The sequence below is a fragment of the Epinephelus lanceolatus genome, chromosome 15 (assembly GCF_041903045.1).
Source record: "Epinephelus lanceolatus isolate andai-2023 chromosome 15, ASM4190304v1, whole genome shotgun sequence".
In the NCBI taxonomy this organism is placed as follows: domain Eukaryota; kingdom Metazoa; phylum Chordata; class Actinopteri; order Perciformes; family Serranidae; genus Epinephelus; species Epinephelus lanceolatus.
The window spans coordinates 16,064,022-16,089,563 of NC_135748.1; the positions used below are offsets into that span (position 1 = coordinate 16,064,022).

General features: G+C 44.3%; 1 protein-coding gene across 2 annotated transcripts in view; it reads left to right on the forward strand.

Annotated features, from left to right (window-relative positions):
• Nucleotides 1-139: 139 nt before the first annotated feature.
• LOC117267122 (b(0,+)-type amino acid transporter 1) overlaps nt 140-25,542 on the forward strand; it is a 36,733-nt gene continuing 11,330 nt past the window's right edge. The window contains exon 1 of one of the 2 annotated variants that reach the window (XM_033642799.2): nt 140-1,211. In XM_033642799.2, coding sequence (XP_033498690.1) covers nt 513-1,211 — 699 coding nt within the window. In that variant the 5' untranslated portion in view covers nt 140-512. Of the gene's footprint in view, nt 1,212-7,224; nt 8,093-25,542 lie in introns of those variants that run through there. The other variant, XM_078174975.1, reaches the window with a different exon arrangement.

Consider the following 25,542-nt stretch of genomic DNA (forward strand, 5'->3'; position numbering starts at 1 on the left):
CTGACCAGTCGGACCAACTTTCTCATTTTACGGCTAAACAGCACACTAAAATATGTTGCTGAAATATTTGAGTTAAAGAATAGGCAATGCAGTTACAAAATCTTGATTCAGATTTGTTCAGCGCTGCCTTGTTTGACAGTTTGACTGCATTTCACAAGCAGTAATTGAAATGATTGACAGCTGCGTTAGAGACTTCTCGACTCGGTTGTTGCTGCTGCACTGTGGTCTGATTCTAGGGAGGAAGGACAAGATTTTTTTTACAGACTGACTCGTGTGCCTCTTTCAGAATATAGTGACAGTTTAAGCAAATGTAACACAAAGGTACCCTCATAAAATTTAGCAACTGTAGCTTTGATAAAGATAAGATACAAAGCAAAACACGCTCCTTTAAACCCACCCACGTAATTATTAACTCCCTGAGCTGCTGCAAGAGTGACTTTGGCCATATAATTATAGTGATTGCTCTGTTGGTAAAAGTGTCTGACAACAGGTTGTCTGTCACTGCTGTGATTATGGAGGACAAGACGCAGAAACTCAACCTGAAGCGGGAAGTAGGACTGGTGGGTGCCGTGTCCCTCATTGGAGGGACAATGATTGGATCTGGGATCTTCATGTCCCCACAGACAGTGCTCTACACCATCGGCAGCCCTGGAGCCAGTTTAGTTGTGTGGGTGTGCTGTGGTCTATTGGTGATACTGGCGGCTTTCTGCTACGCTGAGCTGGGCACTATCATAAAAGAATCAGGGGGGGAGTACATCTACATCCTCAAGACCTCAGGTCCAGTCGTCGCCTTCATGTTGATCTTCAGCTCTGTGTTATTTGTGAGACCTGCTGGCGTTGCTGGCATCTCGCTGAGTTTTGCTCAGTATGTCGTGGCTCCTTTCTACCCAGACTGCCCCCCTCCAGTGCTGGTGGTGAAGTGCGTGGCTGCAGCTGCAATTATAGTGCTTGCCACTGTGAACTGCCTAAATGTTCGCTTTGCAATGTCAGTCCAAGTGTTTTTTATGGTGGCCAAGGTCCTGGCCCTGGCAGTCATTATAATAGGAGGTGTGGTGATGCTAATCAGAGGGCACACTGAAAACTTTGAAGACTCCTTTGAGAACACAAATCTGGGCATCAATCCAATTGGTATTGCTTTCTACCAGGGACTATGGTCCTATGATGGCTGGAACAATTTGAATTATGTTACTGAAGAGTTGAAGCGTCCAGAGGTAAGTGAAGGGGTATATGAGGTTTCAGTGGAGTTACTGAGCTACCAAATAGGACCAATAAGTCATTCATGTCAATGTGACCTTGACACTGACTGTCCTCCCCAACATCGCCCTAAAAAAATAAGTAATAAATGTTTCTGAGACGTGTAAAACAATGAATGCTTATGAGAAAGGTTAATGTGTTCATCACCTAGTCATTCAAACCATAACACCACTGATGCTAAAATTTACATTAATTAATTTTTATTTTTATTAATACAGTCAATTAATGTTTAAACTTATATCAACTATACATATGATACATAATTTAGGATGGAGGCAGCAAAAACATTGCAGCCCGATAACTTTAGAAATGATAAGGCAGTCAAGGGATTTGAAAAAGGTGTCATGTCAGTCTTTTGTCTGATTAAAATAGTCTAGCAGTCTTTTGTATTAGCTTTATTTTGGTATAGTAAAAAATAACCAACATGCTGGTGACCCACCTTGATTGTCATGAAAGTGTAATTAAGCCAACTTCTGTAGTCGCAAGCTAAACAACACACCGAAATCCATGTGCACCTCGGGGAAACTCCTAAGAGCCATCACTATATGGATGTCATGCTGCTTATTGAATATGGAGTAATTTTTTTTTAAAAAAACTATTCTGGATTTTCCTAGTTATTTGAGTCATCAGTGTGTTGCTGCCTGACCAAGTCATCGGAATCTGTGTTTAGATTTAAGTGGTTGTTAGAGGTCTACAGTATGAAGCAGCTATCAAAAACATATTGTAATTGATTTGCCTAAGCACTGACACAAAACAGCAGTCTGTCTGTTTGACAAGAATGCCTGCTTTAGATGAAATAATGCTGAGGCTATTGGGGAATAGAGAAAGTGTTGCAGCCATTACATGGTATCAGTCATTTGTTGATTTGTTATGTTTTTTGAGCACTGGGTGGCGTATGTGTGCAAAAAACTATATAGATGGGCTCACCTTGACAGGTGGCAGTGAGTGTGTTTACATGGACAGTTTAATTCCCTTTTCATTCGGAATGAAAGTTCATTCCTATTAAAAGTGATCTTGTAAACACCTAATTCGGAATGAAAATGGCCAATGCGATTGAAAATTCAATCCGATGTAAGGGGCTGGAATATTCCCTTTCTAATTCCGAATGAAAGAATTTCTCGCACTTGTATACACTCATTCCTCTTTAAGTTCATTCTGGTCTTTCTGCGCATGCTCGTTTCCTTGCCCTTCTGGCACGATGATGTATATAGCGTGCATAGCAACTGGCTGAGATAGAGCAGTCGGACTCGTTGCACTTACCGGTTTCCATTCGCCAAAGCACAATCATCTATCTCCCTTCTTCGACCTTCTACCTCCCTTCCTCCTCGACAGACGAAGCATTAGCAGAACAAGGTTGTTGTCGTACTGCTGCTTCAAGAATATAAGCAAAACAAGCCCCAAAAAGGCACCAAGAACGGCGTCGTCAAGCATCTTGTTATCCGGAGCGAGGACTCCAGTGTTTTCTTCCAGTAAACGTAAACACGTAACATCTGCCCCGCCCCCTATCCAATCAGAAACCATCCCTGCCCCAAACCTTGCGTGGACCCGAATAAAGGCGATTAAACTGATCTCCCGTGTAAACCCTCATTCGGAATGAATATTTCCCATGTAAACTACCCAGAAAGACTTTAATTCCAGATGATTTCATTCAGATTTATTTCATTCTGAATGAGAAGCCATCATGTAACTGCACCCAGTGATTGGGGATGGAGTGAGCACAAAGATTTTGACCATGCACACGCTGTTGTTTGTTGTTTTCTTGTATGATAAACAGTCCTACAAGCAAAGAAAGTCGTCTGCATTCATCCAAACTAGTTTCTACCCAGTCTAGCAATCACTCTGTGGCTTTTAGTAGCAGTAGTCACCACAGAAAGTCTGCACTGATATCTGTGAACAATTTCCAACAGGGTGTCCATCGTTTGGAGCCAAGTGTCAACATTGATTCAGTCTGCCCCTTGCATTTCTTCTTTTTTCTTCTTCTATCAGTTCAGATTAGCATGAGATTGCAATTGGTTGACCTGGGTGACCATGTCACTAGTCATCCCTGGGAAAAATTTTCAGGGTGGTTTGCACTGTTTCACCTTGGGATCTGTGTTGCCATTTTTCTCTGACACTGACACTGGAGGTTGTGCACTAGTTAAACTGATGCTTCCTTTCCTTCTGCATAGCTTCTTAAACTTTAAATTTGGTGAGAGTATTAGTTGGTGTTTTAGTGCATCCCTCTCTCTTGGTTTAGGAGTCGAGGTAAAAGGGAATGAGGATTTTGTTGGTGGTTGTATTTGGTCTGACTTGCCTCCTTCTCTTGTGATGCTACCCTGCAGATTACTCTCAGGCAACATTGCAACAGAGTCTGTTGTGAAATCTCTGACAGAGATTATTTGTGTTCTATGCTTCATGGTTTTTTTTACTGTGATCAAGGAACACATTTCACTAAAAAAAAAAGTTTCCAAAAATTCTGAAACAGTTTCATGTCTTGCATAGATATTCTTTGCCTTACCATTCACAGAGTCAGGGTGCTACTGAGCACTTCTACCAAACCCTAAAATCTACTGCACTCAGTTTAACCATAATTGGGTGGTAGGGCTTAGCTGCCCACACGAGAGGAGATACAAGAGACTACTGGTTTCAACCCAATCATTTGGATGCATTGTACCTATCTACATAGCCTAATGAATGACAAAAACCTTTACCCCCATGAACCCCAATAGATTTTTTAAATGGCTTTAGGAGACAGGTTTGTGAAAATGGACTTTTTGCCTCCTGCCCCTCAAATGCAGTCTGGCCAATTATAGCGTAGCATCAGCCACCTCCGACAAGGGTCTGACAACAGCACGGCTGTGCTCCATAGACTCATGCAGTTGTTTCAGATTTCCTTCATTTTCAGGCAGGTTTTATGGATTTCAAGCTCAACATTATGCCTGGGGCACGTCGTGTATTAGTGATACTCGTTACCCGGAGAGGTTGGAAAGACATTCACATTTCTTCCCTGTTCTAAAACCACAATCACATTCTGAAGAGTGTACAGTTAGCTAGCTAGCTACAGCAAGTATAGCCTACTAAATGTATACACATGCTACTTTTGCTTTTTAATAATACAGTGAATAAAGACCTACCTTGCTCTACAGGAACCGGTGAAGGGAAGCGGGAAACTTTGCTGATATTCAACCAGCTGTGTGTCATTGCATTGTGCGCAGATGAATGGCGTTTAGCTTCCCACAGAGCTCTCATCTGCCAGTGGAGGTCTGTCGGATGGCGGCACAGTAAAAAACCAAACACCGTTCATCTGCACACACATCTGACAAACAGCTTGTTGAATATCGGTGAAGTTTCCCTTTATTTTCATAGCCTTCTGTCTTGATCAGCAGTGGTGAAGTGGTTCACATTTACACAGTGATCTGTAGCCTATAGTTCGGCTTTAGCTTCACGCTATCTTAATCTTTTTAAACTGTTTTTGCTGCTGTATCAGTTTGACATCCTGGATATATCATTCAAACACATACTGTAGACCCCTCTGTCTGCTTGTCTCTAAAATTGCTCTTTTGTTTTTCTAAAAATTTGATTGTACACTGCCTGGCCAAAAAAAAAGTCGCCACCTGGATTTAACTAAGCAAATAGGTACGAGCCTCCTATTGGATAATTACTGCATGGGCGATTATCTTTCAGCTGGCAACAAGTTATTTAACCCCAACTGGTGCAATGAGTTGCTTCTCATTTCCTAAACAACCATGTCGAAAGACACATCCCGTGGTCGTGGAAAAGATGTTAGTCTGTTTGAGAAGGGTCAAATCATTGGCATGCATCAAGCAGAGAAAACATCTAAGGAGATTGCAGAAACTACTAAAATTGGGTTAAGAACTGTCCAATGCATTATTAAAAACTGGAAGGATAGTGGGGACCCATCGTCTTCGAGGAAGAAATGTGGCCGGAAAAAAATCCTCAATGATCGTGATCGGCGATCACTTAAACGTTTGGTGAGATCAAATCGAAGAAAAACAACAGTAGAACTCAGGGCTATGTTTAATAGTGAAAGTAAGAGCATTTCCACACGCACAAAGGGAAGGGAACTCAAGGGATTGGGACTGAACAGCTGTGTAGCCTTAAGAAAACCACTAATCAGTGAGGCTAACCGGAAAAAAAGGGCTTCAATTTGCTAGGGAGCATAAAGATTGGACTCTGGAGCAATGGAAGAAGGTCATGTGGTCTGATGAGCCCAGATTTACCCTGTTCCAGAGTGATGGGCACATCAGGGTAAGAAGAGAGGCAGATGAAGTGATGCACCCATCATGCCTAGTGCCTACTGTACAAGCCTGTGGGGGCAGTGTTATGATCTGGGGTTGCTGCAGTTGGTCAGGTCTAGGTTCAGCAACAGTATGTGCTCAAAGAATGAGGTCAGCTGACTACCTGAATATACTGAATGACCAGGTTATTCCATCAACGGATTTTTTCTTCCCTGATGGCACGGGCATATTCCAAGATGACAATGCCAGGATTCATCGGGCTCAAATTGTGAAAGACTGGTTCAGGGAGCATGAGACATCATTTTCACACATGAATTGGCCAACACAGAGTCCAGACCTTAACCCCATTGAGAATCTTTGGGATGTGCTGGAGAAGGCTTTGCGCAGCGGTCAGACTCTACCATCATCAATGCAAGATCTTGGTGAAAAATTAATGCAACACTGGATGGAAATAAATCTTGTGACATTGCAGAAGCTTATCGAAACAATGCCACAGCGAATGCGTGCCGTAGTCAAAGCTAAAGGCGGTCCAACGAAATATTAGAGTGTATGACCTTTTTTTTTGGTGGTGACTTTTTTTTTTGGCCAGGCAGTGTATTTCTTCAGGGAGTGCGGTTAGTTACAGTGTGGGCTCCATGCGAGCTTCGAAAGCTTGATACATCACAAAGGAGCTGGGCTTAGTGAACTGTCAGTCTGTGACAATCTTAGCAAAAGATTTAAAAAAGGTTGACTGCAGTCTGCAGAGTATAAAAGCCTATTCTATTCAAATCAGATCAGCTCAATAATTTATTTGTCACATGAAATTATACAAGGTAAAACTTAAGTAAAATGTTAATCCATCAGCATCTTTGACTTGTGTAACTTAGTCCTTTTTTGCATTTTCCTACATTGTTGGTTGCTGCTTTATAATTGTCCATGTTTCTGGATGGTTCTGGTAATATGTGGTTTCTGGTTGTGGAACGATTTAACTGTTCACATGTCCTGACCTCAACAAGACTGCCGCACGAGTGCTCCTCCTGAACAAGGCAGCGCCACACTGCAGCTGCTGTTAGCAGTGATCCAAAGCAGGGCTGTCCGGCACAGTACTTAACATTCTCACAGTAGCACCAGTCCTTATTCACCGTAAAGCATAGATCTTCTCTCCTTCTCTCACAGAGTCCTCTGCTCTGTCACGTCCGCATATAGACAAAGAGCCTCCTGGCTGAATGGCACTGTCCAGGGTTTAGCCAAGTTGCGGTGAATCAAAGGATGTTATAGTTCCTGATATCCTGTTGGAAACTAATGCAGCACAGAGGTCGTCCAGTATTTTCCAACATCTGTACAATGGCTAGCAGGATACCAGTTCAGCTGGTGTCCATTTCTTCCCCAACTTTATTGATGTTTACATTTGAAAATGTTGACTTGGCTCAACAGCACCTAGCTAGCTAGATGTCGGCAGGAGGATAGTTTACAGACTTGTCAGTTGATTTATTCATCCCGATGAGTAAACGTCCTGCAGCGACATGCCACCACCATCTCAGCCAACCGAAAAAAGCACAGATGTGTTATCTGTGCTTTTTTCGGTTGGCTGAGATGGTGGTGGCGAAATAGACATAAGAGCCTAATTATAGCACAAATTTAGTGGAGCTGACAGAGAAGCAGCTGTTAGCATCCATGCCTGCATCAAACTATTTTTTTAGTCCAGATGATCATCATGATTTCTTGTCACTGTCCCTGTAATGGGTCCTACGGCTTAAGCCATATTATGTCATAAAAATAGGTTTGACAGACCTTGCTCTATTGTGACAGGGTAATTTCAGGTGCTTGATGGTAAGCTGTTAATCTACAGCCAGCTCTATATTGCACAGTACTTATTTAGTATCCACTGTAAATGCTTGTGAGAAGACAGTAGCAGTCACACGATGGGGAGTAACACACAGAGACTCAATCTGAAGAGGGAAGTGGGGATTATTGGAGCTATATCATTCATTGCCGGCACCATTGTAGGATCTGGGATTTTCATATCCCCCCAGTTTGTGATGTCTGCTAGTGGCAGCCCAGGGGCCAGCTTTGTTGTATGGACTTGCTGTGGGTTGATAACCATGCTGGCGGGACTCTGCTATGCTGAACTGGGCACAGTCATACCAGAGTCTGGAGGAGAGTTTATCTACATTCTATGGACGGCAGGAAAAGTGGTGGCCTTTATGTTTGTCTTCACCTTTATCATTGTCATGGATCCTGCCAGTTCCACAGGAATTGCTCTGAGTTTTGCTGAATACATCTTGGCCCCCTTTTACAGTGGCTGCAGCCCTCCACAACTGGTGTTGAAGTTGGTGGCAGCAGGAGCTATCATCGTGCTGGCCATAGTTAACTGTCGGCGCGTACGCTTGGCTAACACCATCCAGGTGGTTACCCTGGTTGTCAAAGTAATGGCACTGGCAGTAATCATATTGGGAGGTGTTGTGAAGCTTTGCCAAGGACACACTGAGCACTTTGATAACTCTTTTGAGGGAACAAATGCTGATGTCAGCTCCATTGGCATTGCTTTCTATCAAGGCTTGTGGTCCTACGGTGGATGGAACACTCTGAATTATCTAACTGAGGAGCTGAAACATCCAGAAGTAAGAGTTTTACTTTGAACTTGTATGCTCAAGAGTTTCCTAATTTACGACATGGTTTGCCATAAGTTATAAAGATCCTGTGATCATGTGTCAGTCTCAACAAATGAAAAGGTGAGAGATAGTAAATTTGTGCAATTAGCAATATAGTCTGAAAGACTTTCACTTACAGAGTGGGTCAGTTTAAATGACAGAAGCTGACATAGAACAGTGATTAGAATCTAGCAAAAATAATCTTACAAGAATTTTAAGATCTGTATACAGTAATTTACGGGCTTGGTGATTTCTTTTTAATTCATATTACTTGTCATTAGTTTATGTGACAAAGTGGGTGGGAACATGACCATTGTCCCAGTTTCCCTGTCATTGCTATATTGCTTAGTAATTTAACCATGTATGCAAATTGTTTGTTTTAGACATAATTCCATTATTAATCTGTAATTGGCAGACATATACTGTTGAGGGTTTGTTTATGTTTGTATATATTTGGTTATAGTTCACATACCAACAACGTTTAAATTACAACATTAACACAGATAAGTATTATTGATGAGACAGTTCCCCCCAAAATCAAAAGTACATATTGTTCCTCTTACTGTAGTGCTACATATCAGTCGAGATTGTTGGGTGTGAGTTGCTGGATGCTGGGGTTAACTGTAGAGAGATGCCTGCCCTCTCTCAAATATAATGGACTCGGCATAAAAAAAAAATACATTTGATAAATTCAACAGCAATGTGTCCTTCTTGAAATCATGACCCGGTTACTCAAGATTATCCACAGACCTTGTTTTGAGCAGTTTCATATAAGGATTATTTTCTTTCTACCAAACCACACCCATTTATCCATCTATCCACTTTCATCAGTCCATCTGGGGCTGGGTCTTGGGGTCAGCAGGCCAAGCAAAGTATTCCAGGTACCCCCTCTTCCCAACAAAGTTTTCCAATTCCTCCTGGGGGTTCCTGAGGTGTTCCCAAGCCAGATGAGATATATAAGCTTTGCAGCATGTTCTGGGTCTACCCTTGGATCTCCTACTAATTGGACCTGCCCAGATAACCTCTAAGGGTGCTTTCACACCTGCCCCATTTGGTTCGCTTCAACCTCAAGTTTGTTTTTCCCTCTAAATGTGGTTTGTTTGGGCAGGTGTGAACACAGCAATCGCACTAAGATGTGCACCAAAACAACCGGACCGAGACCTTCTTAAAGAGGTGGCCTTGGTCTGGTTACAAACAAACTCTGGTGTGGCTCATTTGTGGTGAGAACATGTTCCGACCTTTATCCGGACCAACTGCAGTCCCATTATGCATTGTTTGTGTGAAACAAGCATGAGCATGTTACAGCCCCGGAGGATTATTAATGTGTGCCTGCTCCTCTACTGCCTTAATATTTGTATTTGGCATATCCAATGCATCAAAACATTGTTTCATAGTTGGAGCTGCGCCTCGTTTTTAAACTGTATGGTTTGCCTAAAATGACCAGCGCTAAAATCAACCCGTGTAGTTGTCCCTCCTTTGTGACATTAGGAAGTGTCACATTTATCTTGCAAGTGTACCCTTCTTCAGCATTTTCTATACTCCCTGGATTTTTACTGCATGGAAATTCTGACCAATCAAGAGCAGCTTTCTTATGCATGGCATTTTATCTGGTCTGCTTGTAAGTGCTGCCATGAGAACACCAACCAACTCTAATAATTATGCAAATTTGTAACAAAATTAGTCCCTGATTCAGACTAAAGCAAGTGAATTCTAGGTCTGAAAACACTCTAACAGGAGGCACCTAGGAGGCATTCTAATCAGATGCCCAAACCACCTCAACTGGCCCCCTTCAACATGAGGGAGCAGCTCTTTGTCGAACTGTCCTGAGCACTAACTGCTGGCGGACAGGGTAGCCATGCTCTTAAGCCCACCCAAAAACTCCTGGACACAAAAATTATGAAAAACAGTTTAACAGCGTTTCTCCACCATTCAGTACTACACAGGTCCCAGTCTTTACATGTTTTCAGCAAGTATTTTCTAACATGTATGATGTGTTTAGAAAGAAATTACTGATTTTGCTTTACCTGGACTAAAGTTTGCTTTACCTGGACTTAAGTTATTTGCGTCATCAATTTGTTGTTGCCAAATAAAGTCATGTGAATCTGCATAAAGAACAGCTATCAAAAACACATGGTAATTGATTTGCCCAAGCATTGACACAAAACACTAATTTGTCTATTTGACACAAATTCCTGGTTAGACTTATTATTGCTGAGGCTTTTTTTTATTATTTATTTATTTATTTTTTATAAATGGGGGAAAAGAAGGTCAGTGCTGATATTGGTGGACAAATTCCATCAGGATAACCATTGTTTGGCGTCTGATGCCAGCACTGATTCAATGTGCCCCTTGCACTTCTGTGGATTTTAATAATAGTAATAATGATAATAATAATAATACATTTTATTTAAAGGTGCCTTTCTAACACTCAAGGACACTGTACAATAAATTAAAAAATACAGAACAAACAATGAAACCATATATGGTTTCAGTTTTGAAGTCATATTGTGTGTTTCTTATAAGAAATACACAATATGACTTCAAAACTGAAAGCTCTGCTCTCCATGGTGGTGAGACGGGCGGAGAGGACAGTCAGACGGATGGAGGAGGAAGGTCTGATGGGTACGGGAGGGCGTGGCAGCATATAGGAGATCAGACAGATATGGAGGGGCAAGGTTGTGGATGGCCTTGAATGTTAACAGGAGCATTTTCAATTCAATATGGGACTTAACCGGGAGCCAGATTGATGTTACATAAGTGGAAGTATGCAGACCAGGTAATTTTAATGATGTGTGATTGGAAAGATAAGGTACTGTCAAGGATGACACCTAGACTCTTAACCTGTGGGGAGGGGGAAACAGAGCAATTATTGATAATAAGAGAAAAACTGTCAGTTTTGGATAGTGTTGATTTTGTACCAATGAAGAGAATGTCAGTTTTATCACTGTTTAATTTGAGGAAATTTGAAGAGAACCAGGATTTTAATTCTGCCAAGCAGTCTGTAAGGGACCGAGCTGGCAGACAAGAGGAGACTCAGGTGGTTTTCAAAAAAGGGCTGTTATTTTACCCAAATAATGCAAAAAAAAAGGTACAAATGACAAAATATATAACTAAAGTTCTGGGCCCATAAAAGAGGTCAAATAAACAGAACTCAACTGAAGTGACCTTAACACCACCAACAGACCTTACAAAGTGGACACAATGGGGAACATATATACTGGCTGATCAGACCATTAAGACACAAGAGGGATGACAGACAGACAAACACTACCAACTAAGCAATAAATAACAAAACAGAATAATTCCCCAAAAAAGGTTAACTCAACTAAATTAACCAAACCAAAAATACCAAAACTAAATTTTTAATAAAGAGAAACAAACAATATAACTAAACGGAAAAATAAACAGTTTCTCCCTATGAGGTGGCAGGAATTGGTATGGCCCAATTGGCCACTTCCTGTATTTAACAGTTTCAGTTCCTGGGGCACATCCTTTGCTCGGGCGTGGCCAGATGTCCTTCAGGAGCAGCACCTCCACACTGGTAACTCAAGAAATGAAAATTAGAACAATTTAAAGAAACTAGTGACTGTACAAAAGTTAACCAAATGTGCACACTACAAATAGAAACTAATGTACTGTCAAAACTGTAAAATAAAATGGTTATGATGTATGAAACAAAATCCAATGTGTTGACATTTATTTGTTTGTAATGTGAGATGTAATTAAGATAAGCTAAATGAGGAAAAAATGATCTACAAATGTAAAAGAAACCAAAGTGTGAGTGCCACCGGGGGACAGACCTTAATGCAGCTGTGTGGCTGCAAGTGCGGCCATCACACACCCCTCCCCTTCAAAGTCCTCGCTGGGACAGCAAGAGAGATAGTCTGCAGTGGAGTTGTCTTTGCCAGGGATGTAATGAACTGTGAACTGGAATGGCTGCATGGCAAGGTACCATCGGGTGATTCGTCCATTGGTGTCTTTCATTCTCTCCAGCCACTGTAGCGCTTTGTGGTCAGTCTCCAAGGTAAACTCCCTCCCCAGGAGGTAATACTTGAAGGAGTCCAGGGCCCACTTGATCGCCAAGGCCTCCTTCTCCACGGTCGAATAGCGGACCTCCCTGGGGAGAAGCTTCCGACTGATGTAGGCCACGGGGTGTTGGTCCCCTGTTGGTCCCTGCAGAAGCACAGCTCCAACGCCCCTCTCAGATGCATCAGTTTGCAAGACAAAGGGTTTATCAAAATCTGGGCTATGGAGAACTGGGTTCTTACTCAGAGATTGCTGGATGTCTTTGAAAGCTGCAACTGCCTCTGCTGTCCACTGCACCTGACTGGGGCATCTTGAGCCAGTTCTGTCAGTCAGTGGAGCCGCCCTGGCTGAGAAGTTGGGTATGAACCGATGGTAGAAGCCAGCCATCCCAATGAATGATCTGAGCTGCTTCCTGGTTTGTGGGAGAGGACATGATTTAATGGCATGGACTTTATGAACTTGTGGTTTTATTAACCCACCTCCAATGGTGAAACCCAGGTAATCAGTTTCCCTTCTGGCGAAGACACACTTGGCTGGGTTGATTGTCAAGCCTGCAGAATGCAGACGTTCCAGGACTTCCTTCAGGTGCTCCAAGTGTTCCTCCCAGGTGGCGCTGTAGATGACAATATCATCAAGATATGCACATGCAAAATCAGAAATCCCACAGAGTACCTGGTCCATCAATCTTTGAAATGTTGCAGGGGCACCATGCAGCCCAAATGGCAAGACTGTAAACTCAAAGAGCCCCCAGGGAGTCCGGAATGCAGTCAGATCCCGAGACTGCTGGGTCAGGGGCACTTGCCAGTAGCCCTTGCAAAGGTCAATGGTGGTCAGGTATTTCGCTTTCCCCAGGCGCTCCAGGAGTTCATCAATCCGTGGAGTGGGATATGAGTCAATTTTTGAGATAGAGTTCAGGTATCTGAAGTCAATACAGAATCGTATTGTTCCGTCTTTTTTAGGGACCAACACCACTGGGTTACACCACTCACTTTTTGATGCTTGAATTATTCCCAGGGACAGCATGAGGTCCACTTCCTTCTTCAGTGACATAAGGAGGCGCTCTGGTATCCTGTAACTCATACGCCTTACAGTTGCATCAGGTTTCAACACAATGTCATGTTCTACCAGATTTGTGCATCCTGGGTATTCTTGAAATATGTCTGGATTAATTAAAGGTTTCACCTGAGATTGGTGGGGTTCAGAGAGATGGCTCAAATCCAGGTCAGTGGATATTGGTGAGGGCAGGTACTGGTCATCCACCTCCTCTTCCTCCTTCACAGCCCGGATCAGCAACAGCTGATCAACAATTTTCTCAGCTCTTGGCACCCACTCCTTGAGGAGGTTTACATGCAGCACACGACTGGACCGCTGATGCCCTGGGGTGGAGACCTGATAAGTGGTGGGTCCCAGTTTCCTCTGGACTTCAAAAGGCCCCTGCCACTTTGCCAGCAGCTTGCTGTCGCTGGTTGGAAGCATGACTAAGACCTTTTGACCAGGGTCAAAGCTTCTCTGTCTGGCTGACTGGTCATACCAGGTCTTCTGGTACTGCTGGGCCTCCGCCATATGTGTCTGGGCCAATTCACTCATCCGCTGCAGTTTCTCTCTCATCTGAATGACATAAGAAATGACATTAACAGGCTCCTCCCTCCCCTGCTCCACTTCCCAGGTCTCCCTTAACAAGGTCAGAGGTCCCCTCACCTCATGACCATAGAGGAGTTCAAAGGGGGAGAAACCAGTGGAGGCTTGGGGTACCTCCCTATAGGCAAAGAGTAGGTAGGGAAGCCACTGATCCCAGTCAGATCCAGTCTCATTCACAAACTTACGGAGCATCTGTTTGAGGGTTTGGTTGAAATGCTCCGTCAGTCCATCTGTCTGTGGATGGTAAGGGGTGGTGCGCACACTCTTTATGCCCAGCAGCTGGTAGACCTGTTTCAAGAGGGTAGACATAAAGTTAGTGCCCTGGTCAGTTAAAATTTCATGAGGGAAACCCACCCTGGAGAAGAACTGAACCAAGGAAAAAGCCACAGTTTTTGCTTTAATGGATTTCAATGGGAAAACTTCTGGATATTTGGTGCCATAGTCTGTGATGACCAACATGAAGCGGTTTCCTGTTTTACTTTTTTCCACAGGGCCGACAATGTCCATCCCAAGGCGTTCAAAGGGAGTACTGATGATTGGGAGAGGTTGGAGAGGGGCTTTGGTGAGACCTTTAATTGATGTCTTTTGGCACTGAGGGCAACTCCTGCAGAACTGGGCCACATCTGAACGTAAGTCTGGCCAGTGGAAATGGCGCTTAATGCGAGCAGTTGTCTTGTGTTTCCCTAGGTGGCCAGCCCAGGGAATAGCGTGGCCCAAGGTAAGTACTACGTCTCGGGCTGCTTGCGGGACCACTAGCTGCTTAACCTGGCCGTGCCGATGGTAAAGAACACCACTTTGCAGGAAGTACTCCTCCCTTCTACCATCAGGCTCAGTCTCTGGCTCCCTCTCTTCAGCTTTCTGTAACAAGTTGGACAAAGTTGGATCATTTTGCTGCATTTGGATTATGTTGATGGGTATCTGAAACCCTAGGGGCATGTCTGGAGCAGCCTCAGCTGATGGTTGTACCGCAGTGCATTGGAATTTCTCTTGTCTTCTCTGGCTACGGGGCTTTCAAGACTTCCCGGGTTGTGTCTCCAGCTCGACGCCATAGAATGGCAAGGCACTGAGGGCTGGGGAATCCACATCTGCATGCTTAGCTTGTGCTCTGGTGAGTGCAACATTACAACTTTGTGTTGGGTTTAACAGATCAAAAAGTACTGGCAGATCATCACCCAAAACCACTGGGAAAGGCAGGTTGTCCACAACACCAATATTTAACAGATAGGCCTGTCCTTGCACTTCAATGTAAATGTCAGCAGTGGGGTAAGGCTTCTCATCGCCATGCACACAGCAGATAGGGATGGTCTCAAGAGTGCAGATAGCATTAGCTGGTACATATTGTCTGTGCACCAGGGTCTGAGTACTGCCAGTATCAATCAGGGCTCTGAGGTTTTTCCCATTAATCTTGACATTCGTCATTTTCATGGACTGGTTACTCTTAGGTTTAATGTCACTATTTTGGCGTGGAACATAACACATTTGAGTGAGCTTGGCTGGATTCTTAGGGCACATCGGTTTGGTATGGCCTTCCTGTCCACACAGGTAACAAGTGGGTATTTTATTTGGAGCTCTTAATGGAACATGCTGATTCTCCCTTGCAGGAGGCTTACCCACACCTGGCATTGACTTCTGGTGGTATTGAGGGGGTGTAGGCCTGCGGGTGTCCTTTGCGGCCTGCCAGGCATTGTTAGTCCATGGCTGGCTTTTTTTCCGGGCAGCGACAAACACATCAGCCAGGGTGGCAGCCTCAGCAGCTGATTTTGGACCATGCTCCTTTACCCAAACCTGAAGCTCAGGAGACAACATTCTCAAGTATTGTTCCATAATAATAGTTTCGCTGAACCGTTTTACCTTGAGGTTGGATCCATTTTCCATACAGCTCTTTCAGCCTCACATACAGCTCCTTGGGGCTCTCATCAGGTCCAACATCCAGGGAACGAAACCTTTGCCTGTATGTCTCAGGGTTAATGTCATATTTTTTCAGAATAGCAGCTTTTACCTTGTCATATTCAAGAGAATCATCAACATCCATATGAACATAGGCTCCCCTGGCCTTACCAGTCAGCAATGGAATGAGCCCAAAAACCCAGTCAGATTTTGGCCACTGCTGCTGCAATTCTCTCAAATGTAATGAGAAAATGTTCAACATCATCATTTTCTGTTAGTTTTTCTAGTCTGGGCTCATGGGAGACTCGGGACTGACCTGATGAGATAATGGCAGGGTGTAACTGTACTGATGGAGTTATGGCTTGGGCCTGTGGGTGATCATTTGGATCAGGAGTCTCCAGAGGATCTGGAATTGTTGACGTGAGCTCTGGTACTGGAGAAGTTCGTACCTGTACCTCCTGCTGCAACAGCTGGAACTGATGTTGTAGAGCTTTAAAGCGATGCTCCTGGCGTATCGCCTCCTCCTTCCGTTTCACTTCACGGGCCTCCTGCTGCCCCATGAAGGCCTGAATAATACACGTCAAGTCTCTCAATGTTGGCTCTCTGACATCTTCACCCTCAGTGCCTGATGCTCCCTTTAAAGCTGCACCTTCCATCTCTGTATCACTGTTCACCTGGTCTTCTGGTCCTATATGTGTCTTTCCTTTTTTTTTTTTTTTTCTCCTATTTGTCTGCATTGGTCTTCATAGCTTAGCGCCACTAAAGGGTGTAAGCTTCTTGTGAAGATTGATGCACTGTTAATCTTGCAGTCAAGTATTTTATACCCATAATGCGTGGTTGTGACCGTCACCCACCCTCCCTGGAGACTAGCCTAACAGCCTTTATTGGAAAAACTTCCTAATATGAGTCAGAGAGGGCCGTGATACACCAAAGTGTGTCAAGGGGAAAGTAAGGAAACAAGCAAGGGGGAGGGGGCAGGTGCTTAAGTCCTGAGTTATATAGTGACAATGCATGCGGAGAAGAAGGAGGAAAAACAAACAAACAAATAAACAAACAAACAAAAAAAAAAAAAACAGGGGAGAAACAGGCAGTGTAGCTGATGTATTGTGGCCTTGAGGTGGTTGTGCTCCATGCAGATTATCAAAAATAAACATATACATGTCTACTATACTGTACTGAAAAACAAAAACAAAAGAGAAGTCTATACTGAACACCAAAAATGTGAGAGTCTTGGTGGAGGGGGAAAGCCCGATTGCAGAGAAGAGTTGCCAGCGCGGTGTGGTAGGTTTGAGAAGCAAGTGGGCCCCTTTGGAGTGATCCCATCGGTTCTTTGCGATGCGTCACGGAGCTGAAGTATCGAACATGCATGCGTGTATTTGAACCCTCCCAATGTGTTTATGAAAACCATCACCAGGGTCCAGGGCCAGCCCTGCGGGGGAAGGGGGGCGGTATGGCACCCCAAGACCGCAGGAGCACCCAGACCCCAAGACCAGGGAGCCGCAGAGGCCGCAGGACACCACACAGGCCCAAGGACCCAGGGCGGCAATGGCCGGCACCCCCAGAGAGCCAGAGACACACCCCAGACAGGCAGGGCAGGAGGGCCCGCCCACCCACCGCCCGACGCGGACCGCCCCCACCCCCCCCCAACCACCACCCGCACCCGACCACCCGCCCACGGACGCACCCAGGGACTACCCCTGACCCAAGGAGCCAGGCGCAGGGGCCCGGCACCGCCCCTGGGGAGAGAACCAGCACCACACTGGACGGGCCCGCACCAGGCGCCGGCCACCAGCAGACGCCGGACCGGACAGTAGTGAGAGCCCACCCAGGCCCGGGCGGACGCGGGAGGCAAGGAGGCGATGCTGCAAGGCATATGTCCCCAGCACATCGGGAACCAGGGGACCACGAAGGGCCACCTGCCCAAACCCCCCAGGAGGGCCCCCACCAACACACAGGAGAGAGCGGCCCGCCACGAGCGGTCAATCCCCCATCGGGACCCTCTGGCAGAGGGCCCATAAACCACAGCCGGTCAGGAGGCAGAACCCCAGCAGGAACCCACAGAGCCCCCAGGGCGCCACCCAGCCCACCCGCCACAGGGCCACGGGACCCCCCAGACACCGGGAACCCAGCCACACCACCATGATGTAAATGGGCTCCCTGGCTCCAACCCTCAGCCCAGGAGGGCCGGGCCCCACTAGCCACGCCATGCGTATCTACAGTGTGTGTAAACCCACCACCCCCCCTCTTACTATGATTCTCCGATCCCTGACGGAGAATCATTAACCCTACACCGTGAATGTGAATGTGAGTGCCCATAAGTGTGATGTGGTGCATTAAAATTGAGGGACATAGGAGACAGGTGGGGGCAAGGCTGATGGCTACAGCACACTGCTGTCCTGCAGCCCGTGCAGCCATAGGCACCTGGAACCTGTTCCCATCTGTCCCACAAGATGTAGGTGTATGTGGTGCTTTAAAATTGGAGAACAGATAAGGATGGGCCGGGGGGCAGCATGAAGGGCTACCGGACACCACTGTCCCATAGCCTGCCCCATCATGAAGCCCCCCAATCCATCCGTGGTCTGCACCTATATGTGTCTTTCAAATCCCTGCCTGATTTCCTCTTCTGGACTTTGCTCCACGCTGCATGCCTCACAAAATGGCGGAGAAAAAGGAGGGGAAAAAAAACACACACCTATATCCTCAACCGGCTGATCCCACCACTGCCACCATATGTAAGGGACCGAGCTGGCAGACAAGAGGAGACTCAGGGCTTTTATTTTACCCAAATAATGCAAAAAAAAAAGGTACAAATGACAAAATATATAACTAAAGTTCTGGGCCCATAAAAGAGGTCAAATAAACAGAACGCAACTGAAGTGACCTTAACACCACCAACAGACCTTACAAAGTAGACACAATGGGGAACATATATACTGGCTGATCAGACCATTAAGACACAAGAGGGATGACAGACAGATAAACACTACCAACTAAGCAATAAATAACAAAACAGAATAATTCCCCAAAAAAGGTTAACTCAACTAAATTAACCAAACCAAAAATACCAAACTAAATTTTTAATAAAGAGAAACAAACAATATAACTAAACGGAAAAATAAACAGTTTCTCCCTATGAGGTGGCAGGAATTGGTATGGCCCAATTGGCCACTTCCTGTGTTTAACAGTTTCAGTTCCTGGGGCACATCCTTTGCTCGGGCGTAGCCAGATGTCCTTCAGGAGCAGCACCTCCACACTGGTAACTCAAGAAATGAAAATTAGAACAATTTAAAGAAACTAGTGACTGTACAAAAGTTAACCAAATGTGCATGCTACAAATAGAAACTAATGTACTGTCAAAACTGTAAAATAAAATGGTTATGATGTATGAAACAAAATCCAATGTGTTGTCATTTATTTGTTTGTAATGTGAGATGTAATTAAGATAAGCTAAATGAGGAAAAAATGATCTACAAATGTAAAAGAAACCAAAGTGTGAGTGCCACCGGAGGACAGACCTTAATGCAGCTGTGTAGCTGCAAGTGCGGCCATCACACAGTCAATGAGGGAGGAGAGTGGGAGGCTGGAAGTGGGTTTACTGGTGAGGTAGAGCTGGGTGTCATCTGCGTAACAGTGGAAGTTGATATTATATTTGCGGAAGATATTTCCAAGGGGAAGGTGGTAAATGATGAAGAGAAGGGGCCCCAGGACGGAGCCCTGGGGCACACCTGAAGAGACAGTGGAAGGCTGTGATGTGAAAGATTTTAGCTGAATGAACTGAGTGCAGCCTGAGAGATAGGATTTAAACCAGTCTAGTGGAGTGTGGGTGATACAGATGGAGGATAATCTATTGAGGAGGGTGGTGTGACAGATGGTGTCAAAGGCTGCACTCAAGTCAAGGAGGATGAGAATAGTGAGTAGTCCAGAATCAGCTGGTCATTGGTGATTTTTATGAGTGCCGTTTCTGTGCTATGGTGGGGGCAGAAACCAGACAGGAACTGTTCATACAGGTTGTTGTGAGTTAAGTGGGAGTGAAGTTGAGTAGCAATTGTTTTTTCAAGAATTTTGGAGATGAAGGGTAGGTTAAAAACAGGACGTAAGTTATTGAAGTCGGTCAGATCAGCATTAGGTTTTTTCGATATTGGGGTCATTGCAGCAGTTTTGAAGGATGCAGGAACAGTTCAAGTGGAGAGAGAGGAGTGGATGATGGTACAGATGAGAGGGACCAGGGAAGGGAGGCAGGCTTTAACCAGAACTGTGGGGAGGGGGTCCAGCAGACAGGTGGATGGCTTGGACTTACGGATGGGTCTGATATCTCTGAGGTGGTGGGGAGCTGGAAGGAGGAAAAAGAGTGAGTGGGTGGGTGAGTGAGGGGAGATCAGAGAAGATGCTGGGGGAGGATTTTGAACCTGAGATGCTGGTGGATCTTATGGATTTTTTCTCTAAAGAAGGACATGAGGGAGTTACAGAAGACAGGAGAGTACAGGTGAGATGGTAGAGAGTTCAGGGCTTGGGTAATATTCTTAAACAGTGAAACAGTGATTTGGTGTTACCTTCATTAGAACAGATTATGGCAGAGTAGTAGTTAGATTTGGTTTGAGCTATGCAGTCCTTGTAATATATGTTTTTTGTACATTTCTTTGTGAATAGTTGGTCCAGTTCTCCTGTGGAGGCGCTCAAGTTGCCGGCCTTTGGCTTTCATGAGCTGAAGTTCAGACGTGAACCAGGGGGCAGAGAGATAAAAGGAGACAGACCTGGTTTTAAATGGAGCGAGGGATTTGAGAATATGGTGAAGTACAGTGTTATAGAGTGAAACCAGCTTTTCAAGGATGGTTGAATTGTGAGTGTCCATGAGGGAGTCAATTTTTTGAGGTATCAGTTCAGAATAACATGAGATTGGTTGACCTGGGTGACCGGTCATGTCACTAGTCATCCTTGTGAAAATTGTCAGGTTGGTTGTTTTAGGCTTTAGCAAAAGAACTGGATCGACAATGCAGACTTGTGTCAAAAAAGGAGAGTGAGTTTATTTTCACCAAGCAGGGTCCAAAAACAGGGAAACAAAAAGCAGGAGTCCAGAGCCGGAACCAGGAATGTGGGAACGGAGCTGGCCGGGGCAGGGAAGCAGGCGACAGGATGGTACTGGGAGAAAACAGACGAAAATTAATCCAAACGTAGAGACTCAAAATATACATGCAGCAAAAGGTACTAGATAGTTGACTAGAGGCCGGGACATTGTTTTACCACTGAAAGTAACTGAAGAACTGGCGAGGACTGGATGAGCAAACCGGGTTTAAATACTGGAGGAGGTGAGTAGTGGCAATCAGGTTGATGAGCAGTAGGTGGGTAGTGGAAGCAGGAGGTGAGTAGTAGCAATCAGGATGATGAGCAGCAGGTGGATAGTGGAAGCAGGTGCCGTGAATGGCAGCAGATCCCGCCTCAGCCAGCTGACAGACAAAACAAAAACACAGAACACAGACACAGACCCAACAGGTTGGGACTGGCAACCTGTGAGGTGATAAAAGAGAGTATTGACTTCAGCCCAAACAATTTTTTGGATACATTGGGTCTCATTCATGAAACGTGAGCAGAAGGAATTTGTGTATAAACTGTTCGCAGATGGAAATTTACATGCATGTCCGCATTCATCAGTATTTTAGTAGCTCTGATCTTTTCGTAGCTACTAACAAAATCTACTCTTGCTCCTGACCACTCATAGTGCTTGTGTAAATTTAGTAAAGCACATAAATATTGCTCGTGGCTCTGATTTGAAAAATGTTTAATTTACGTTATAAAACAGTCAGAGCTTTAGGCTATTAAGATTCACATAATTTGAAGACGATGCATACAAAACTGCTGTAGGCTATATGTTATCTGTATTATTTGTTAAAATAAATGTTAAATAGCTCTACATTCCGACAGCCATCACTGATTTAGAGTTTATCCATTACGCACAAAACATCTCTGGTTTCCCGTTCCCACTTTATTCAAAACCCCACACATGAATCTTGTGTTTGTTTGGTGACAGCTGTATTTTTTTTGTGTGTGCTTATGCGTTTCTTTGCCTCCAGTTTCATATCAAACCATTTACACTTCACCTTCTTTGTACTACGGAGACAACATTAACAGCATCTGTTACCTCTCTCCAGGCCTTCGCTTTGCCTGTCCCTGTCACACCACTACTAACTGAAGAAAATAAAATGTTTTTTCTTAAGTCCACTTCACCCAAAATTATTTCGATCTCTGCTTCGGAAAAATTCTTTTTTTTGACAATGCTTTCTTTCTTTGCACCATGACTGGATGCACCTACACCTCCTTATATGGTGGTCATTGGCTATTCATGGGCAGGGATTTATCCTAACTGCTGATTACCGGGAGCGCGCTGTCACTTTACGATGGATTGGCATTCATGATCATACACACGTGTTTACAATCAAATCTGAGTTTCCCGCGGCGTTCCTGAATCCGGAGTAGGTTTTTAGTAGCGTAGGCTTTTATGTGCAAATCTACACACAGATTTACTCACTTTTCATGAATGAGACCCATTGTACCTACTGTAGCTGTATGTAATAATGAATGGAGAAAACCCTGACCAATACCAAAGCCAATAGATAATTAAAATGACTTCAGGAGACAGTTATGTGAAAGTGGTAAACTGCTTAAAGCAATTCTGTGAAAATCTTGGCAAAAGGTTTTTAAAAAGATAGATGTAAAAGCCTATTTAGAGTGGAAAAGCCTATGTATTTGTTGTTCTTATGATCATCATCATGTCAATCAAGCCATATCATAACATAAAAACAGGTTTGCCAGACCTTGCTCAAGTGTGACAGGGTAATTTCAAGTTCATTCATTGCTGGTGTCAGTATAGGATCTGGGATTTTCATATCCCCCCAGTTTGTGATGTCTGCTAGTGGCAGTCCCAGGGCCAGCTTTGTTATATGGACTTGCTGTGGGTTGATAGCCATGCTGGCTGGACTCTGCTATACTGAACTGGGCACAGTCATACCAGAGTCTGGAGGAGAGTTTATCTACATTCTGCGGACGGTAGGAAAAGTGCTGGCCTTTATGTTTGTCATCAGCTTCGTCATTGTTACACTTGGCTACTGCCATCCAGGTGGTTACCCTGGTTGCCAAAGTAGCAAGTAAGCAGACGGCAGGACAAGTGGTGGCCTTTATGTTCCAGGAGTAAGAGTTTCACTGTTTGTTGCTTTCATAATTACCTTGTACGCTCAACAAGTTCCTTAAATTACTTTATGGTTTGCCATAAATTCCAAAGATCTAATGATCACCTGTGACAAATGAAAAGTTGAGAGATAATATACTTGGGCAATAAGCAATGCAGTCTTACAGAATGGGTCAGTTTAAATGACAGAGGCTACCAATTTACCAGTCACAGTAAGATATCAGAATTATATATTGTAAAGTGATTAGAATCTTGCGAGAAGAACTGTATACAGATAAAATATAGTGGCAGTAGCTCAGTCCATAGGGACTTGGGTTGGGAACCGGAGGGTCGCCTGTTCAAGTCCCCGTCCAGACCAAAATATGGAGCGTGGACTGGTAGCTGGAGAGGTGCCAGTTCACCTCCTGGGCACTGCCGAGGTGCCCCTGAGCAAGGCACCGAACCCCCCAACCGCTCGGAGCACCTGTCATGGGCAGCCCACTCTGACATCTCTCCACTTAGTGCATGTATAGGTCCAGTTTGTGCATGTGTGTGTTCGGACCTGTGTGTAATTGACAAACAGAGTGAAAAATTGAATTTCCCCTCGGGGATTAATAAAGTATATAAAATTAAAAAAAATTAAATTAAATTAAATATTGCCTCCAGTGGCACCCCCTCTTGTGTTATCAGACAGTTAGATAGTTGTCTTGGCATAGCTTGTCAGGAACACTTTAAAGTTAGGCTTAATTTGGGCAAGGGAACAACTATTATTTATTGGCAAAGTTTTAAACTAACCTATATATACTTTAACAGCAAAATCGAATTCCTTAAATTCAGTTATGGCTTTTGGTTTTGGTGTGCCAGCCCAAGATTTTCAGTGGCCCTATCTGGCCAACACAAGGAAAAATGTCTGGGGTGGTCACTGCTGACTACGGCCTCTTTATCAGTCACTGTTTGGCTACAGATCATTCTCGGAGGTGCCTTTATGAGCTCCCTGGAGTTTGGGACTTGATGTCTTACGTCTAAATTACATGGGACACGGTTGCAGTGTGACAAGTCTGCCGCAGCATGCCTGCAGCAGAGTGCATCCATTATAATCAAGTGAAGCTGCTACACTGACCATGGAAGCTGTGCTTGCCCGTGCGGAATCCGGGACACGGTAGACAGCAAACTGGATATCATTTTAGTGGACAAGAGCAGGACGGTAGAATTAGTTGAGGCCAGCTTAAAGCAATTCTGCGAAAATCTTAGCAAAAGGTTTTTAAAAAGATAGATATAAAGGCCTATTTAGAGTGGAAAAGCCTATGTATTTGTTGTTCTTATGATCATCATCATGTCAGTTAAGCCAAATCATATCATAAAAACAGGTTTGCCAGACCTTGCTCAAGTGTGACAGGGTAATTTCAGGTACCTGGTGGACAGCTGTTAATCTACAGCCAGTACAATATTGTGCAGTACATGTCTTGTATCCACTGACTTACGGAGTCACTTACGAAGACACTAGCAGTCAAACAATGGAGAGAGACACACAGAGGGTCAATCTGAAGAGGGAAGTGGGGATTATAGGAGCTGTATCATTCATTGCCGGCGTCAGTATAGGATCTGGGATTTTCATTTCCCCCCAGTTCGTGATGTCCTTTAGTGGCAGCCCCGGGGCCAGCTTTGTTATATGGACTTGCTGTGGGTTGATAACCATGCTGGCGGGACTCTGCTATGCTGAACTGGGCACAGTCATACCAGAGTCTGGAGGAGAGTTTATCTACATTCTGCGGATGGCAGGACAAGTGGTGGCCTTTATGTTCCAGGAGTAAGAGTTTCACTGTTTGTTGTTTTCATAATTACCTTGTACGCTCAACAAGTTCCTTAAATTACTTTATGGTTTGCCATAAATTACAAAGATCTAATGATCACCTGTGACAAATGAAAAGTTGAGAGATAATATACTTGGGCAATAAGCAATGCAGTCTTACAGAATGGGTCAGTTTAAATGACAGAGGTTACCAATTTACCAGTCACAGTAAGATACCAGAATTACATATTGTAAAGTGATTAGAATCTTGCGAGAAGAACTGTATACAGATAAAATATTGCCTCCAGTGGCGCACAGTTAGTTAGTTGTCTTGGCATAGCTTGTCAGGAACACTTTAAAGTTAGGCTTAATTTGGGCAAGGGAATCAACTATTATTTATTGGCAATGTTTTAAACTAACCTATATATACTTTAACAGCAAAATCGAATTCCTTAAATTCAGTTATGGCTTTTGGTTTTGGTGTGCCAGCCCAAGATTTTCAGTGGCCCTATCTGGCCAACACAAGGAAAAATGTCTGGGGTGGTCACTGCTGACTACGGCCTCTTAATCAGTCACTGTTTGGCTACAAATCATTCTCGGAGGTGCCTTTATGAGCTCTCTGGAGGTTGGGACTTGATGTCTTACGTCTAAATTACATGGGACACGGTTGCAGTGTGACAAGTTTGCCACAGCATGCCTGCAGCAGAGTGCATCCATTATAATCAAGTGAAGCTGCTACACTGACCATGGAAGCTGTGCTTGCCCGTGCGGAATCAGGGACATGGTAGACAGCAAACTGGATATCATTTTAGTGGACAAGAGCAGGATGGTAGAATTAGTTGAGGCCAGCTTAAAGCAATTCTGCGAAAATCTTAGCAAAAGGTTTTTAAAAAGATAGATGTAAAAGCGGAAGCGGAGTGGAAA